The 18,820-nt window shown below is 35.0% G+C and overlaps 3 protein-coding genes across 23 annotated transcripts in view; 2 read left to right on the forward strand and 1 right to left on the reverse strand.

The window, feature by feature from the left end:
- LOC110833795 (sodium/potassium-transporting ATPase subunit beta-2) overlaps positions 1-9,403 on the forward strand; it is a 57,792-nt gene extending 48,389 nt beyond the window's left edge. For 2 of the 4 annotated variants that reach the window (XM_087348976.1, XM_087348960.1), the window contains one exon: positions 1,503-9,403. In XM_087348976.1, the coding sequence (XP_087205102.1) occupies positions 1,503-1,612 (110 nt within the window). In that variant the 3' untranslated portion in view covers positions 1,613-9,403. The remainder of the gene's footprint in view (positions 1-1,502) is intronic. The other 2 variants (XR_015535210.1, XM_022072287.2) reach the window with 2 other exon arrangements.
- LOC147875059 (uncharacterized) overlaps positions 1-13,054 on the reverse strand; it is a 28,677-nt gene extending 15,623 nt beyond the window's left edge. For 3 of the 14 annotated variants that reach the window (XR_015535216.1, XR_015535214.1, XR_015535215.1), the window contains exons 1-3: positions 12,917-13,054; positions 10,305-10,385; positions 9,509-9,697 (exon numbers count right to left, since the gene is read on the reverse strand). Coding sequence is in view for 10 of the 14 variants with exons in the window: in XM_087349012.1 (XP_087205138.1) it covers positions 9,550-9,697; positions 10,305-10,385; positions 12,917-12,924 (237 nt within the window). In the remaining 4 variants the exon portion in view is untranslated. The other 11 variants (XM_087348995.1, XM_087349006.1, XM_087348989.1 and 8 more) reach the window with 8 other exon arrangements.
- Positions 13,055-13,109: 55 nt separating this feature from the next.
- The window catches only part of sky (GTPase-activating protein skywalker), a 46,578-nt gene continuing 40,867 nt past the window's right edge, over positions 13,110-18,820 (forward strand). For 3 of the 5 annotated variants that reach the window (XM_022072282.2, XM_022072285.2, XM_022072286.2), the window contains exons 1-2: positions 13,110-13,248; positions 15,865-16,260. In XM_022072282.2, the coding sequence (XP_021927974.1) occupies positions 15,939-16,260 (322 nt within the window). In that variant the 5' untranslated portion in view covers positions 13,110-13,248; positions 15,865-15,938. The other 2 variants (XM_022072283.2, XM_022072284.2) reach the window with 2 other exon arrangements.

The following is an 18,820-nucleotide window of genomic DNA, read 5'->3' on the forward strand; positions in this document are numbered from 1 at the left end:
GGGGGAGAAGAAATTTTCTCATGAGCTTTCGACCGGTGCCAACCCAGCATTGTGAGGAAATTGGGGAGCTACAATGAGTAGCATAATCCGGTCATGAAAACTAGCAATGGCTGGGGGTTCATCGTGCTGACCACACGTCAACCTGTATCTGGTTGGATGATCGTTCACCTCTGCCTAAGCATTGGAATGTGAGGCCAGCAGTCAAGCTAGTCGGCTTTGGCTCTCTGGAGCTGTTACGCCACAGATTTAATTTTTAATTGGAAGGAACAAAATATTTTAAATACCAGTGTGTGCTTTCACATGGATTTTCATTTTACATGATAGCCCGTCTCCTTTTTAGACACAGAGTATTGAACATTCACTTATGATTTTAATGAGATGAGCATTTATTTGTATATAGCATAATCTTAAAACCTTGCATACCGTGCAGTGTGTTGATATATAAAATCATATATACAAACAAAACTGTTTACACATTAAATAACACTTTAATTCATGACTTAATGTTTTTTCCACTGATGATGACCTCTTGAGGTCGAAACGCATTTGGCACAAAGTGTTGTTTAATTTGAGGTTCTCATGTTGGTGAGTTCAGAGGTGGTTATTTTCTGGGTTGTAATGCTGTATAGTCTGGTAGAAACCATTGTTTTAGGGGTCCTTGTGACCTCCATCAGCAAGGACCTCTAATGTTTGTAAACTTCTACTAGACTACATGGTGCCACAATCCAAAAGACAGCCATCTTCATTAAATACTTTGTTTTTTAGATAATGATAAAGTGAAAAGTGTATAGAGAATGTACAGATTTGTTGCTTTTACGAGGCGCGTCCACAAAGTAAGTTTCCCACTCGTCCCACAGCTAGCAAACCTTATATTGCGCGAAGCGACTGTGCGTACGTGATAGAGCAATGACATAGCATGGCTCATGCACTAACAGTACTTCCCGCGTTCTCACAGTAGCATCGTTGCACCTGTTGAAGATGGAGGTTCTTATTCCAGCTCCCGCCGACTGTGAAGTGCGGTCAGTGATAACGCTAGGCCGCACACGGCTCGACGGACAGCAAGTCTCCTGCAGGAGTTCAGCTGGGAGGTGTTTAATCATTCACCCTACAGCCCGCACCTCGCTCCCAGTGATTTCCATCTTTTCCTACACCTCAAGAAATTCCGGTCAGCGTCAGCGTTTTGAGAATGACAGACAGGCGGAGATGGTTGTCACACAGTGGTTCCAATCCCAGGCGGCAGACTTCTACGACACAGGTATTCAAAAGTTAGTCCCACGGTATGACAAATGTCTCAATTCCGGTGGCGAATATGTTGAAAAATAGCTGGACACTTGCTGTATCTGTTGCAATAAATATTTCCATGAAATTGTGTTTTGTTTCTGTAAACGGCCCCAGGGAAACGTACTTTGTGGACGATCCTCGTATATTGAACATTGAAGTTACAGTGATGTTCTTGCTATCATCTTTCATAAGCTGATCTTAATTTAATTTCTGTTTTTCAGTAAATACTCTCATAAATATAGAATGCAGAGCATGGGCCAAAAATATAGCATATTTGTACTCGCATGGCGACAGGGAAGGTTCTGTTCATTTTGAAGTAATGATCGACTAATCATCACAGCACATACCAATCACAGGTACCTGTATTTACCAGAGGAAGCTAGAGTTGTAATTTTCTGCCTTCATATTTTGTGAGTAGAATACCAAGCTGGAAGAAGGTGCAGAATGTGTGTGTACACCTAGTCAGGCATGGAGATACTAAAAAAATATAGTTTCCTCCACAATTTAATTTTAAATATGAAATGATTTTAGATTGAAAGTATTAAAATAAAAACTGCTGATACTGGCACAGTGTTTTGTAGCTATGAAAAACTTGCATTTTAGAAGGTTCAGTCACAGTATAGTGTCTCCAATGTCTTCTCTGTTTTAATGCCAAAACATGTTTATGTGTGGCTCCCATGGCTGTGCTGCAGTATTGTCAAAAGGGTGAACTCTGCACGACTTTTAACTTTCAGTCCAGTACACTGAAACTTCATTTTTACAAAGATTAAAAATCTGTTAACTGAGAAAGTGTGTGGATCTAAATATGTATATATATATAATTACATTGAAATCTGTACTTATCCAGTTCGACCAAGTTTTCATCTTCATGATCTATATCTTTAAGATCCATTCCATTAACTTTTATCAATTATGCGTCATGGATTATATGTGTTCCAGCTTGCTGTGCATCACAGTAGCATGCTGCTAAAGCATTACACACTGGAGTTAAAGTTCGGCCAGCAGTGTCAGAGGTTTGAATGCCAAATTTCTGTACAGTGAAGGTTAATATCCTCCCAATTACACACACATAATAACACATGAATAAATAATTATTTAACTACATAGAACAGAATCCTGATTGAGAAGATGATAGTTGCTCATCTAGTTAAAAAATGTCCTGCCTTGTATAGAATCCAAAGGTTCAGTACTGTGTTCATGACAGTTCCTATCCTGAGCCACATGAATCCAGTTCATACCCTCCTACACTTTTCCCTAAAGATCAATTTTAATATTATCCTCTCATCTGTGTTAAGGTCTTCTGAATGGTTGTCCACATTTATGACCCTTGTGTCTGCTACATATCCCATTCATCTCATCTTCCTAGATTTTATCGTGCTAAAACACTGATGTAGAGTACAATTTATGAAGCTCTTTACCATCCAGTTTTTTATGTTTTCCTGTTATTTAATCCTCCTTAGGTTCAAACATTGTCTTCAGCGCCCTGTTCTAAAACACCCTCAATCTGTGTCTTCTCTTAATGTATGAGACCAAGTTTCACACAGATACAGAATTATATTCAGACATACAGCAGAATTAAGGACATGTTCTGTCAAAATAAGAATGGAGCTACAAAAATGTAACACCTGAACCTATAAAATATTCTACAAAGTATTTATCTCCATAGAACAGAGAAGCTGATGTTACGCTGAGCAAGTCAAGAAATTCCCCATCTTTTATGGAAGCAGGTTTATTTCTGTATTCACAAGAGCCCACACTGTCCTAAGCCACATTTATTCAGTCCACACCCTCAAACCATATTTCCGTAAGATCCATTTTAATGTTATCTTCCCACCTACACCTAGGTTTTGTATGGCTATGAAACCTGGTCTCTCTCATAAAAGGATATCATAACAGGGTGCTTAGAGGAATATTTTGACCCAAGGATGACGTGATAAGAGGGTGAGAAAAACGTATGATGAACTCCAAATTTTGTACTCACCAGATGTTATTAGCATAATCAGATCAAGAAGGGTGAGATGGTTAGCATACAAAGCATGCAGTCATGAATTCCTTCTGTGACCTTGAAGCATGCAATTGGACGATGGCTGCTATAGGGGCATTTTGCTTTTTTAAACAAAGTAAAGAATTAATGGAATACTATATTTTTAAACTCTGTAATTATATGGTTATGATACCCAAAATGCTTCTTTAATACCTGTTATTGACCTTTCTTCACTAGCTGCGTAGCTATTAGTTTCTCAAGGATTTTTCTCTGTGGGGTTAGTTAATATTGTTAACTGGTTTGTGTCGATAGATTATTAATGTAGAGTAGTCGGCAACCCCTTGAAAAGTTCTTATGTAGTCCATCACATGGTTTGGGAATTAGCCAGTGCGAGAAGGGCAGAAACTTATTGCTACTGAGGAGAACAATTATATGAATATATACACATTATGTAAGGCTAAACAATATTTTAACGAAATTAATAAAAATAAGACATTTAAGAAAACGAGATGAATGTGATATTAATAACTGAAGTTTTATAATATTAACAAAAGCTTATATTGAAAAATGCCTTAGAGCTAACAATTAACACCTTTACAATAAATTTTTAAGTGTCTCCTTTTGATTGTGATACTATTTCAAAAATTTACCTTATACTTTATAATGTCATGTCACTGTTAATAATACTTTGCCTACAATCAATACTACTACTAAAAAACAAAAATACAGAAAATACAAATACAAAGAAAGGGAAAGGTATAGGCGAAGACCAAATATTTAAAGAACAATGGACAAAGAAGTACTTCTTCACCTATTACAGTGGTAAGTCCACCTATCTTACTTGCATGTCAGTTCTCAAAGAGTACAATTTGAAACATAACTAAAAACAAAACACAAAAGGCATGATGGCTGCTTTACTGGCCAGCTACAAATGAAAAAATCAACTCACTGAAATTGTCTTTATGTAATTAGTGTTCTGAAAATATTGTAATAATATATATTGCAAATATACTGCAATGAAACTAAAGCTGAGGTCCATACCAGTTGACAAGTGGATGAACAGTTAGCTAAAGGAGGAACACCTCTTGAAAACTCTGAATTTGTTAAATTGTGCATCATGCGAACTGTTGAAGATCTCGGTACAGAGAAAATTAAGCTATTTCAAGGCTTCAGTCTCTTAGTGTGTACAGTGACATGAGAAATAAAGTGTATGGACCAATTTACATGTCCACTTGAAAGAAAATTAAAGTCATTTCTTTACTGTTCTCTACATTTGGATTAAAGTAATGATGTCTCAGATGCTGCTCAACACTTGATATTCATATGTGGAATATGAAAATTTTTCTCATCGTGAAGAACTTACATTCAATAAAGTGACAATTCACTAGGACTGAAATAAGTATAATGATAGACAGTGCGAAGAACATTTGTGGTTATAAAATTGGTGCTGTTGCCAACATTATCAGTGAAGTGATACAAGAGAACTATGTGCCTATGTAGTTCATCAGCAAGTCCTCTGTAGTAAAGTTCTGAATTGGAATTCTATCATGGAGGTTGTAATTTCTACCACCGGCTTCTTAAGAAGGCTTGGTTTGAATCATCAGCAGTTCAAACATTTTTTGGAGGAAACTGATGTACTTTATTACTTTATTAGTGATGTACTTTGTTACAATGAAGTAAGGTGGCTTAACAGAGGCAATGTGCTAAAAATTATTTTTTGAACAGAAATTGAGATATTCATGAATAAGAAGAGAAAAAAAGTACCTCAACTATCAGATGCAGAATTCTTGATCCGTAATTATTGCATCGTTATAACATCTTTTCAGAATGAGTTTAACATGAAGCTTCAGGGAAAAGGAAAAATCATTGCTGATGTATTTTCAGATATTATAGCTTTTGACATGAAATTAAAATTAATAAACATGTTGAAGAGTGAACTTGACCCACTTCCCTTCCTTTAAAAGTATTTTCAAATCATCTGGAGAAAATGTTCAGAAATTATTCAAGTGTTCCCAAACAAATTCTCAGCAAGATTCAATGACTTTCCAGTGAAATTCTGTTTTTTCCTAACCCCGTTCGAAGTAGACTTCAAATGGAAGTAACAGAACTACTAACTAATAACTCATTGAAAAATTACTTTGAAACCCCAGACCTGAAGATATTTTATTCTGAAGTTCCTTCTGAAATCTTTACAAAAATAAGGAAATTCACAACAGTGTTTGCAAGCACTTATATTTATGAGCAAGACATTCTCTTTTTTTAATTTTTTAAAAAAACAAGTTTTGTTCCAATGAATGAACATGTGACAGCAGCAACTAAGGTTTGCCACAATGAACACAACCAAACATCTGCAAACTTTCAGAAGACATTGTACAAAAATCACAGTAAACATTTGCTCCTTCTTAGTTTTGAATGTTAGAAACTGCTCCATTTTCAATTAGTGTTCTGAAAATATTGTGAAATAAAAAAATGCCTAAATTGTTGTAGGATTCCTTGTTTGATATAATTTAATGATATTACTGTACACATTGTGTATTTTTGTGGAACTTTCAAGTTTTTCTTCATTTGGAGGTCTATGTATGTTTAGAAATAGTAATAACATGACTTTTGTTAAAGAACAAATATAAGGAAAATATTTGTAAGTATATTGTGATTTTAAATATGCTGCACAGCTATACTCGTGTAAGTTACAGTTTTGTTTAGTGTCTACAATATTATGAATTTTTTCTGTGCTCTCAAAAAAAAAATAGCCAATGCGGCCCACACTAATGAAAACGTTGCTGACTCCTGATGTAGAGGGTAATTTTGTGCATGATACTGACATTTATCACAGATAAATAATTACTGGAAATTTATCACTACAAGTTTCTATAGCTTCATGATTCAGAGTGCACTTAAAATAACGTTACCTTCACTTGTTCTTCTTTCAAGTTTGTTACATTCCATCATAAAGATTGGGCTCTACAGTGCCAGATATAATTTTGGGATAAATGTTATATTTATTATCTGTAGCAACAGTTTTATTGGAGCTAACTTTCTCACTCAGAACAGAACAAGTGAATGCAGTACTAATATGGAGGTGTGAAGAACAGAGATAAACATGTTTATTGATTATAGCCTGAAAAATGGATTTGAAGTGTGTATGTCGAAAGCATCACATTGAACATAATCTTAAGAAAAATCCAAATTACTGGTTAACCTCATTTTTCATAGTGGTATTAAACATTACATTAGATGGCTACATTGCCATGATTTGGTTACCATGGCCATGTTTATAAAATGTGGCACAACTCATGAAAGTGAGATTGGCATTAAAGTAGGAAGGGGTTACGAGACACATCACCAGCATACTTCTGTGGCAAGATTTATAACAATGCAGAGCACACATGCCATATTACAACTGAATTTTAAAATCAAAGTGTTGCATTAATATTTAATTATGGCTTCTTTACCTAAGCATTGGGCCAAAATAAATAAATAAAGCAATGTTTTTATAAGAAGCTATAGGAAAATCTTCCCTTTCATTGTTGACACCTGTAGAGAGAGACTCTCAAGAATTATAAGGTACTTAAAGGGAATATGGCCAATGCAGGAAATATGGCAAAGTCTCTGCCAAATTTTCAATGGAAATATGCACCAATAGGTTACAAATATTGTCCATGTTATGTTTAGTGAGACAGTTTCCAGGCTACATGGCAGTGTGTGCTGTTAGACACGATTTATATGTCGGGAGAACAAAGGAAACGGTGCAACTTATAACTTTAAAAACAATTAAAAAAGAATAAATATGTTCATTTACATAGAGCCGAATTGAAAGGGAAATTTCTGTTCTTTTATATGTGATAACTTGATTTTATGTCATTCTCTGTTAGATCGCCTTTTGACAGAGAAAAATGAAGTATACCAAATGAAGGTAATATGAAATTAAAAGAATTTCTAATGCAGTTAGATGTAATGGACAGTTCTGAATGGATTTACACTGTTGACAAAAAGGGGTGCAGTTTATGTCTTCACAAAGAACCAATGGTCCTAGGCCAAAAGGGAGCAAAAAGAGTTTGCATTGTTGCCCATGAGCATGAGGTAGAAAATTTCAATAGTTTCATTCATGTGTAAATTCAATGGGAACTGAAGGATCAGACGTCATGTGTCTTAATTATTTGCTTATATATTTGAATTTGCAAATTTTTTTAGGAGGAAGGTTTTGGTTGGTAATGAAGTATGGCCAAAAGCATGCTTTAAGAAAATAATTATTTTCTGGTGCACATGATAAAAGACAAAGACCACAGTATTGTTTAATGTAACTAAATGATTTATATAGTGGGTGCAGGTACTTGATTGTTTTAAACCCTTTTTAATATGATGAAATAAAAATAGAGAACCCTGGCATGGCCATATTCCATACCATACTTTAGTAATAACACAACCTATTAGTCTCTTCTTGTGCATAGTATTTTCTGGCATTACAGTACTGATTTATATTATCTAAAAGTTGTCAGACAGAACCTCAAAAATGTTCATTATTATCAATCTCTAATTTATAACAAACTTCATACAAAATGATGTTTATGACCTATCTGTATACCAAGCATTACATTTCTAGCTGCAGTTGTTCATTAATTACTGCTCTCAAGCAGGAAGCTTTATGTGGTTGCCACATTGTTTTATAACATTCAAGAAGAAATAATTTTTAAAAAATCTGCATATTTTTTCATAATATATAACCAAACAAAATTCCATGACTGTACAGCAATTGTTCCTCTTGTTGCTCTTACTGTAAGTGCATGATTCTGTTCTAATAACTTTCAGATGTATATACAAGTTTTCATGAGATTTGGTATGCTATTGGAGACTACCTCAGCCAACATTATGGCCACAGCAGTTTTATATTAGGTTCTTAATTTGATGACAATATCTAAAGACCCATAGTAACTAGGAATGTGAAGTGTGGTGTGGCAGTAGATCAAATACATCCACAAATCTTGCTTGAAACATTCCGTGTTGCATGTTAACACCACTCAACTTTGTGACAGTGCAATATTATGAGGTGAAGTCTGCAACCTTACGGTTGGAGGGAACATATGTATCAAAGTAGAATACTAAGGAACATTATTGTTAATTATTTATATGTCATACTAACCTGTCTAGGCAGATAGAAGCATATAAAGAACATAGGTTTTGTAAATTCCTCTCTGACATTCTTGTTTTCTTTCATCAGTGGCTGTGAAAGGACCAATGTGGGCCACATATCTGAGGTTCCTACTCTATTTGTGTGATGTCAGTAGTACTTGTTTATAGTTTAAGTCCTACAACATTTATGTTACTGAAAGTTATTTTGAAAAATGTTCAGCATGTTTATGATATTCATATTTTCATGGTACAGAACTGTATTTATTTCTGAACTCTGAAACTATGAACTCAAGTTGACCACGGTTCTGTACACTCAGGCAAACCTTGTGTAGAGTGCTTTCATACAGAGCTCTACAGTTTTATAATAATTTTATTTCAGGAAACTTAGGTTAGTATAGCCAATTTCATTCGATGTTGTTTATTTCATGTAAGTTTTAAAATGTAAAATTGTACTCTTCTGCCCAACTTGAGCAGTATTTCTGACATTTATAAGAGGTGTTCATTTACAGTGTGGTGGTATCATTTTGTATTATACAGTAAATTGTGAATAAGTTGTGGCATATAAATACAGTCCTGATACATGAATGTATATCTTAATAGCCACAGATGAAATCTGGCATTTCACAAAATTTCTACAAAATGTGTGAAATATTTAAAAACACCTGACCTGTGTGGAAAGTAATTTGTACTCTGTATCACATACTGCTTAGGCATTGTATATAAATTATATAATGGCCAGGCAGTCTGAATTGTACAATTCACCAGTGCCAGAGTAAAGGAGTATAAGTCTTTAAGTTCAGGAAATTAAAAACAATTTTTGGTAAGTTTAAAGAAATATAATCCTACAGTTTATTCATGAACATAAGCTCCAGTTTGCTAAATTACAGGTAATTTGAAATTTTGACTGTAAAGTAGCAGTCATATATCCCTTTTCCCTGGCACCAGCAAATTATTGGTTGATACTAAGTATTTATATTAATGACAAAATAAAGATAAGTATATCATTTATTACTTATGGTCTACTCATTATCAATATTTTCAGATTACGAATCATATGGCAATAAATTTTAACTGTATTAAGATTATCATTATTATTTTAGGTATTAATAAACTTACATAAGATTACATAACATGACTAATTATATTATATGGGGCAGCTATGAGAACAACAGTGTGGCAAGTAGGCTGAAGTCTGCCCATTCATTTCGAGACGGGCATGCTCTCGGCATGCACCAGAACAAGTCCGTCGTCTTTAGATTAGTGAGCATGATAGGTCCCAGAGGAGAATGCAGTATGTGTGGAAGACTGTGAAGAGAGAAAATGAATTGATCAGCAGGCTAAAATCAAAGTTTGCCAACAATCTGGGAAATCAATGATAAGAACACTATAGATGGTTGAGCTCAGTCAGTATAGTGACTAGCTACGGGCTGGACAACCGGGGTTCAATCCCCGATGGGGGCAGAGGATTTTCCTCTAGCCTCTGCGTCCAGACCGGCTCTGGGGCCCACCCAGCCTCCTCTACAATGGGTACAGGGGTCCTTTCCCGGGGGTAAAGCCGGCCGGGGCGTGATGCTGACCACTCACCCCCATCTAGTGCCGAGGTCAAGGAAGAGAGGAGCTATACCTCCACTCACCCCAAATGCCTACATGGCGTATAGTGGGACAAACTTTACTTTATAGATGGTTGAGACAGTTTAATGTGAACAACCCTTGTTCTGTCTATGGTACTTGAGTGGGATCTTAGTTTCAAGGACTGTCATAAAATGTTCGAAGGTGGCCCGTATAGTGGATGACAACCTTGCAGCATCATGGAGCAATGCCAATTTAAGAGAGGCATCTCAGGGAGCTGACAGTATGAGCCAACCTGGTGTACCTGAGGAGACCAGGGTCTGACCAGCTGTGAGAAACCTACCTTTGCCATATATGGAGGTCATGTCCTTGGGATTCATTGGCTCTGGCATACCACCACAAAGAGCTGGTGGTTCCATCAAACCTGTGGATGAGGGTGACATACAATATGTGGCCTTTCAGGTAGATAGGTTTCATCTGGCATAGACCAAGTGTCTGGAAGTGCCAGGAGGAAGCTTAAAATTGAGATCTGAGGGAGGTAGTACAGGGGCTTATGGTACTATCCAGTTTAGGGAGGCCCTGATCAGGGTGCCTAAAAGGCCCAGATCTGCATAGTTAAAGAGGTCCACAAAGATTCAGGGACTCTGTGAGATCTGGGATCTAGAGGGAGGCCTTGATTATGGCTATCAGTAAGCTGAGATAGTTATGAGATCCTGCTATGTAGGATACTGTAATTCATGGGAGGTATGGAGCTGCTAGCAGATTAAGTGAATAGGGATGCAGAAAAGATCAGAAATGGTCACAGTGATGGTTAGGCACCCATCCCATTTACATACATACATGAGTAATCCAGATGGTAACTGAAAAATCAGAATTTACTAAGAGGAAGTTTCAACAGAGGAAGACCTGTCAGTGGACAGTGTGTGTGTGTGTGCATGTGTGTGTATTATGTAACTGTCTCTACTGTTAAAGAATATGTTGTTGCTAGCAGTTAATTGAACTGTATGCAGAACAAGTAGATGACACCTATGAGAGTAATCATAGTACTATTATATAGAAAGGAAGTCATTACCTAAATGTAATGGGCTGTTATGCAAGAAATCTAGTATATCTATTATAGATTTAACTGGTAGATTGTTACAAGGAAGGGAAGGGTTTGCAGTTTGTGGCTATTTGAGAATGAGCAGATGGTAAGTTCTAATCATGATGACATTTAATGAGGGGATGTTATTTCACAAAAGGTAGGTGTATATGTTTTTGTGTTATCTACACATTACATTGGGCAAGCGGTATGAAGGGTGCGGGTAGGGGACCCTTTTTATGCTGCTACCTCATAGGACAAGGACAAGGTACATTCAGAGGCCAGACCAAAGGATGTCCAATAGAGTGCCAATTAGCAATAATGAAAGCTTCTGGATGGAAGAAAAGGTAGGATATATTTGAAAAAGACCACTTTGACTTGAACACATCCTAACATATTGAAAGGTACAGATTGTTTTTAAGTTTGAGGAATAACTTATCACTATGATGTGGAATGTAGTTTATGGACTTTCAGAGTAAGAACATTCTGTGTGTACCCCCTTCATATGCATTTATACCAGTTGTCCCTCCTTATCTTTTATCACTGCTGGTCTCTCTAATTCATATATTTAGCTCATAAATAGGAGTTGGCCTTCAAAGGAAACAACTTTCATATTCTTTTTACATAACTGTCTTTAAAGCTGTTTCTCTTCCCTCATTTCTGTTCATCTAGACCAAAACAATTCATGTGGTTATGATGAAATATCAATAAATTTACTCAAAAGCTGTGCAGACTACATTAGTGATCCTTTAAGTTATCTTTGCAATCAATCAGAGGCAGCAGGAGTTTTTTCAGAATGACTTAAATATTTACAAGTAAAATCTCTATATAAAAAAGGTGAAAAACCATGCATATCAAACTAAGACCAGTTTAATTATAAGCAGCTTTCTATAAAATATTTGAGAGAGTAAGTGACTTTTTAACAATGTCCTTGCAAATGAACAGTTTGGATTTGGGAAAAGTCTGTCAACTGAGTTTTACAAATGAAATCTTGAGTGCTCTTAATAATAAAATCCATGTTAGTGGAATATCTTGTGATCTTTCATAAGCATTTGATCATGTGAATCACGAATTATCACTATCAAAACTACATTTTTATGGAATTTGAAATATAGCTGGTCAGTGTTTTAAATTGTACCTTGATGGCAGATGGCAACAAGTAGAAATAAAATCACCTGATTCAAATAACAGCATCTATTCAAATTGAGGCATTTTTAAACATGGAGTTCCTCAAGGTTCAATACCTTAACCAAGAATTCTTTACCATTATTAATACATGTAAGCAATAGTGGATATGAAGATTTCCGTCTTCATACTCACCGCTGTGAAAACCTCAAATCTTAAATAGTGGATATGCTTTCTTGTGCAATAATTTTTGTAATAATACTGTAGTTGAGTGTAAATTACTGTCATAATTATGTAATTTATATTGTTATTTCACCCAAGTATTGTAGTTGTGCTATGCCAAGATCTACAGCTTTGTCTAAGGCCTATGAAGGATCTATGGAATGTAAATAAATTCTATTCTCTTTTGTGGAGCTTTTAGATAATACTTTTTCCACTTTACCTCATCAAGGTTTCTACTTGGACCCAGGCTAGTAGGTAAAGTGGAAAATAACATGGATCTGTTTGTTAATTTTTTCGTCCTTCAGTCTAAACTCTGTAGCTGCATCAAATATATGGTATTTTTCACATCTCTAACTCATAAAATACTTTTAAACACGAAGCTTTAACCCCCTCCTCTACGCCCTCCCTTCCCCAAAACTAATTTAATTCAAGCATATTTTGTTTTTTTCATAAAGACTTGAATATTCTTGCCCTGAATTAAAATATTTTGAATTCCACACTTGAGTTATTTGTATCATCTTACTCACAGCCCCATATATTGATCGAATTTGTGCTGCCATCTACGAAGTACTTCCACTACAAGCTTCCCTTCTAATTTATGAATTACTAGATGGGTTGAATGATCGTGGAAGCTTTGTTACACTAGTAACTTGTTAGAACTTGTAAACAAATGCAGCCAGTCATCAAACGGCTCGTGATTTTCAATAAGTAGTTATTGACGAATTGCACGATTTGTAAAACCGAATTAAGGGATAAAATTACGAGATGGTGGTATACCAAGGATTGTTCTAACTAATAAATGTGTATGTGTGCTGATGAGACAGTAAAGTACAAATTATTGCGAAGTTATAGGAGGGACGTAAGTTTTATTTGATTGGATAGCTTGGATGTTTCAATATAAGTGTTTTACTTCACTAAGTTTTGATGACATTTACAATAACGTAATTATTTAAATACAGCGAAACATGTGTAAGAGTGGCCCAAAGTGTAATTGTGTTCCGAGTTATTACTTTTATTGTAAAATAATGCGATAATTATGTAGTGGATAGAAAAATCAATTCCTATGTGCAACAAAATATCAGGTTTGTATGTTCTTTATGGGCAAGTGTGGTGTTGGCTTAGTATTAATTTCAACAGGGTTGGTCACATGTTTACAGTTTATTTTGAGAAAGGCGTGTTAGAAATTAATACAACGGTATGAAATATTGTTAACAATATTTTCTACAAAATCCAAATCTGTAATTATTTTAATATGATTTAAATAGAAGAAACAGAGCTAATTTTCTCATTGAAAGTATTCAATTTTCATAGAACCAACTGATTTTTCTCCCATTTTCTCAGCATGTATACTAATTAATGTATATTTTTGACTCTTCAGTAGCAGTCTCAACCTCAGAAAGATAGGCTTAGGTACTTATGGCTTTGCTGCATATATATTTCATTCTTTCTAACATTGTTAACCCCATGTACATTTAATAGCTGACAAAATATTTCTTCCACCTATTTAAATTACTGTAGAAATCTGCAGGATAATTACCACTCTCATCATTTACAAAGATTTTATGCCTCTGTTCAGGTGTTTTTGTTCTTACTGTTTGTTTCAAGCTCATTGATTTTGTCTTTTTATATATTCTGTATTTTTTGCTCTTAAAAGTTCATTCTGCTAGCTGCATGTCCTATATTGTCCCTGTTATCTCCATTCACTTGGCTTGGATTCTGCAACCAATGGATTAAGGCTGCTTCTCTTTGCCTAATAGTTTTGAATAACCTTTGTCAAACCACGGTTTATGCTGCTGTAACTTTAAATACTATACATACCATCCTGAAACTGTAAATATAAATTTTCTTCACATAATGAAAAATATCCTACTTCTGACACTTGTACCTCTGTTTTGTATCCTGTGTAGTAATTCTGCATACTGCACAGCTACAGAGGTTATGTGGTGACAGGTTAGGTATGGTATGATGCTTATGAATAAAGTTATGAATTCAGGTGTGAGATGAATTGGCAGACTTGAGATAGTATGGTTTGTGTGGTATCTGGAATTATTCATTATCAGTCTGTAAAATGAATGATGAAAATCTTATTATTGCAAATGCTGTAATTTTTATAGTGCATTCCATGTTAACAAAATAAATATGAACTAAAAGTAAAGTAAAGCTGTCCCACTGTACTCCATGTAGGCGCTTGGGGGTAGAGTAGGTATAGCTCCTACTCTTTCTTGACCTCAGAATTAGATAAGGGTGAGTGGTCAGTATCACGGCTATGCTTTACCCCCAGGAAAGGACCCTGGTACCCACTGGATAGGAGGCTGGGTGGGCCTCAGAACCGGTCTGGATGCAGAGGCTAGAGTAAACATCCTCTGCCCCCGTCGGGGATCGAACCCCAGTTGTCCAATCTGTAGTCAGTCACTATACTGACTGAGCTATGCTAATCATAGAAAGTTTACATCCATTTTCAAGGTAGAAATCACTATAGTGGAACTGATTTTTTGACGTAAATACGTCTATATTTTAGGGTTAGTGTCATTCGGCAAAAAGTGAAACGAAAAAGTGAAAGGAAAAAGTGTAACTGCATTGTTATGTTACCTTGGAAACGTCAATTGTTTACTAGGCATTATTGTTAAAAAGCAAACGTCAATTGTTTACTCAGCATTATTGTTACCTAGGAAACTTCATCTGTTTATCAACAAATCGACAATAATGGTTACCTAGGAAACGTTACATTTCTCGGCAATTTTGTTACCTAGGAAACGTCATCTGTTTACTCGGCATTGTTGTTACCTATAAAACATTTCATTACATTACCTTACCTTACATTACCTTACATTACAGTCAGCTACCACAGACCCATTTTAAGCGTAACTAATTCAAGTTGATTAAGCAATGTCTTAAACAAATTTATCTCAATTTTAAAGCATGTATAAAGGAAATATTTAGAATAAAGCCAATATATAAACTTCCTTTCCATATAGACGTATTTACATCAAATTCTCCGGAACCGTGGTTCCACTGTCAACTTTTTAATGATTTAAAGCAATACAATCGACATTCCAAGAACTTCTGCAGAATGTCAAGCCTTCAGACATTGATAAATTCATTACTTTGGTTTGGCCAAAAAATAATTAGGAAAGACAGGACATGGGTGGTGACATTTTGTGTTTCTTTTGCTTGTTTTTAACATTTGCATCTAAATAATCTGTTAGTCTATTAAGTCCACAGCAAAAATATGGTATAACAACAAAAACACAGCCAAGCAACATTGTAACCACAGTTGTTCAATCAAGACAAGCATAAAGGTATAACTAAAATACTGTCCCAACTGCAATGAAACTTGTTGAGCCTCCGATTGAAGTATCACCTTTGTGGCAAGCCCCTTGAACGCAGAATTTCTGTTGGCCATTCTGGTTGTGTTGTTGAAAACCACACATTACCATGATGAACTGAAATCTCACATACAATTTTCATGTTACAGGTTGAAGAATGCTGCAAGATCAGACCTAACTTCCTACTATAAAAAATCATGCTCATTTTACCACCAAGGAAGTAATGCCCAACATGCTGTCAGTTCTGGAAGAAGAATCAGATATATATGAGGTATTTCCACCTCATGTTGACACGAGTAGTATTCCTATCCTAACGGATAGTCCGACAAAAAAGCCTGCTCTCAAGACTTACAACGAACTTTATGGCCTCCTGCAGTCAGGAAGAAAACGTGAAGTGAAGCAAATAATTAGAGATAATGCCTGGCCAATAAATAGTACCATCCGTTCCCAATTGTGGCCAGTTCTCTGTCAGCAACATGCACATGACAAATCCATCCTTGAAGGCTTCTATTGGGATATGGTCAACCAAATATTTGGCACAACAGGTGAGTAAAAATGTAATATTTTGTATTAACTTAAAGTTACATGTTAATTACATCAGTAAGCATTACAAATTTGAAGATTCTTTACCTATTTTATGTGGTAGTATTGAATCCATCATATTAATGTGAAAAATTTATAATTGCAGTAACTATTTATTCATCAGATCATAAAGTATTTGCAGTGTGCAAGCTTCAGTCTGTTCTGACGTATTTTTCCTAACAGATCTGACACGCTTAAAACAAAGTAGCATCTTATGGACCAGAAAATTAAACAAGTAGCAGATAGATAGAAATCTTATTTTTGCAGATAATATTGTTATAAGGTCTATCTTAATTTTATGGTTAAATGTGTTAATATTTATTACTACTTCTATTAAATAAATACTATGTTGTGTCTCAAGGATGGTAGGGCACTGTCCATTGCCCCAACCATGCAGTTGTCTTTTTTAGGAATATCTTGTGATTTAATTGTCTTAAAGTGGTGATTTAAGTGGATGAATATTGAGCTCTGTTTTGTGAATTTATGAAAGGGTCAAGTTTATCGCATTATTTACCATTTCAGAGTCATTGTTTGAAGTTTAACAAGTATTACACTAAGTTAAGATATATTTGTCTTATGCTTTAGGCTTATAAGTCACCTCACTGACTGATAATTACATAAAGGAAAGAAATCAAAGTTGACATGGATAATGAGGCCAATTACCCTGATAAATGCATATGATAAGAATAAAAAATGTTAAAGCCTCTATTTTAGAGCTATTCTGCACAGTGGTTACCTGAGGCATTACTTTCTAGTCCATCCTCATACTTTACTAATTACTCTCTGTGGTACCATGATTGATGACTATGTAGATCTCCTCCAGTATTGGACTGTAATGGCTGACAGTTTTCTTGGACTATCTTTTATTTACTGTTTAAGGGATAATGTTCCACCCACTTAAGTATTTTGGCCATTGGGGTTCTGAATACTTCTTTTCCAGGTCCAAAGGAAACAATGTACCATATACAATTCATAACAGATTGAATTATTTCCCAATTTTTGAGCCAGATGATCTTAAGAAACAATAATGGGAACTTTACTGGAGAATTATTTTCTCCTCTGCCATTCTTTGACATAAGCACAGTATGATGTCTGGGTAGACTGTCAGCTGTTGCATAACAAGTAATGAAATTGTAATTTGCAAAAAGGGAAGTTTGTTTTGTTAGTGAATTCATTTTACTTGGCCTTTCACTAAAGCCTTGCTGGTATAATTAGCTCACCTATGCTAACTGAACCTCTAATTGTATAACTAGAATGTCATGTATATTTGTTGTTTTGAAGGCCATTACTTTGTATTCTTCATTATTTGATTCCTGAATATCCACTGTAATGAGTTTCACCTGTCTTGATTGCTTATCAGTTGAAATTCATTTTACATGGAACTATCCTGCACAGTTTGCATTATATTTATATATTCATTTCAAGTTGAACATATTGCAGACATATTGCTGCAAGTTTTAGTAGTTTTGTTCGACAATATTTGCAGCATTACCATTTGTTTCTGGTGTAATTGTGGTTAGTAAATGAAGCCCAACATTCATTACAGTAGAAAACAATCCCATGGAAACATGATTCCATTCCAGCATCAAAAATGTTTTTTTAATAGTTGTGATACATTCTTATATTTGAAATGTATGCCAATTTAAAAGTCTGATACAACAGAGCTTTCCATATAATTATTATTTCAGATGCCAATTAAATTTGTTTTGTGTGATATCTATGAAGGCGTAGATGGCCAGAGACATTCTGTATGCGGATGGTGTGCATGATACTATTTGTATTCACTTGATATTTATTCAGAACTATTCAGGCTCGGGTTGTTGTGTTTCTTTGTTATCGCTGGTTGAAGAAAAACATATTTAAAAATCCTCAATTGTAAAAGAAGAATATCCATTCAAAATATGTATGTTAACTAATATTTATGGTAAATATAAAGAGTTTTTGGTAAAAATTAACAAGAATGATAACTGCAGTGATTTATTAATAATAAAATTGGTTTTCCTGTTTTATCCACCACTGTTATATAATTGTTCTGGTGTCTCTACTGTGAAATTTAAGGGACTGACGTTTAGTTTTATTCATGTTTTTCGGAGGCAATCTTTTTATTCCCTTCATCATCATATGTCATTTCGTGTTTATTAATGCATAGGATAAAGTGAGTCAAGTGATTTTATAGATTGGTTTAGTTTAATAACCAGATAAATCCAATTCCAACATGTCACTGGCTGATTAGATATTCAGGCAGCTCAGAACACATGGCCTTTGGTAGGAGGTGATTCATTATCTGTTACTGCTCTTCTTTCAGCCCTTACTAGCATCAACAACAATTTAGTGGACTCAAAGCTGTCATAATTCACTGTTTATATTTTCTTCATATATCATAGGCACTTTACTGGTTATAGTTGGTTATTGTATTGCTTGTTTGTTTATCTTCTATCTGTAGCCTGATTTTCCACAGTCAGATTTCAAGGAAATAATTATTTTGCAGTTTTGTATATCTCATTGGCCTTGATATTCACTTGT

This window comes from Zootermopsis nevadensis, unplaced genomic scaffold (assembly GCF_977971745.1).
Source record: "Zootermopsis nevadensis isolate Lab colony 2312 unplaced genomic scaffold, Znev_1.0 Znev_ptg000002l, whole genome shotgun sequence".
Lineage (NCBI taxonomy): Eukaryota > Metazoa > Arthropoda > Insecta > Blattodea > Termopsidae > Zootermopsis > Zootermopsis nevadensis.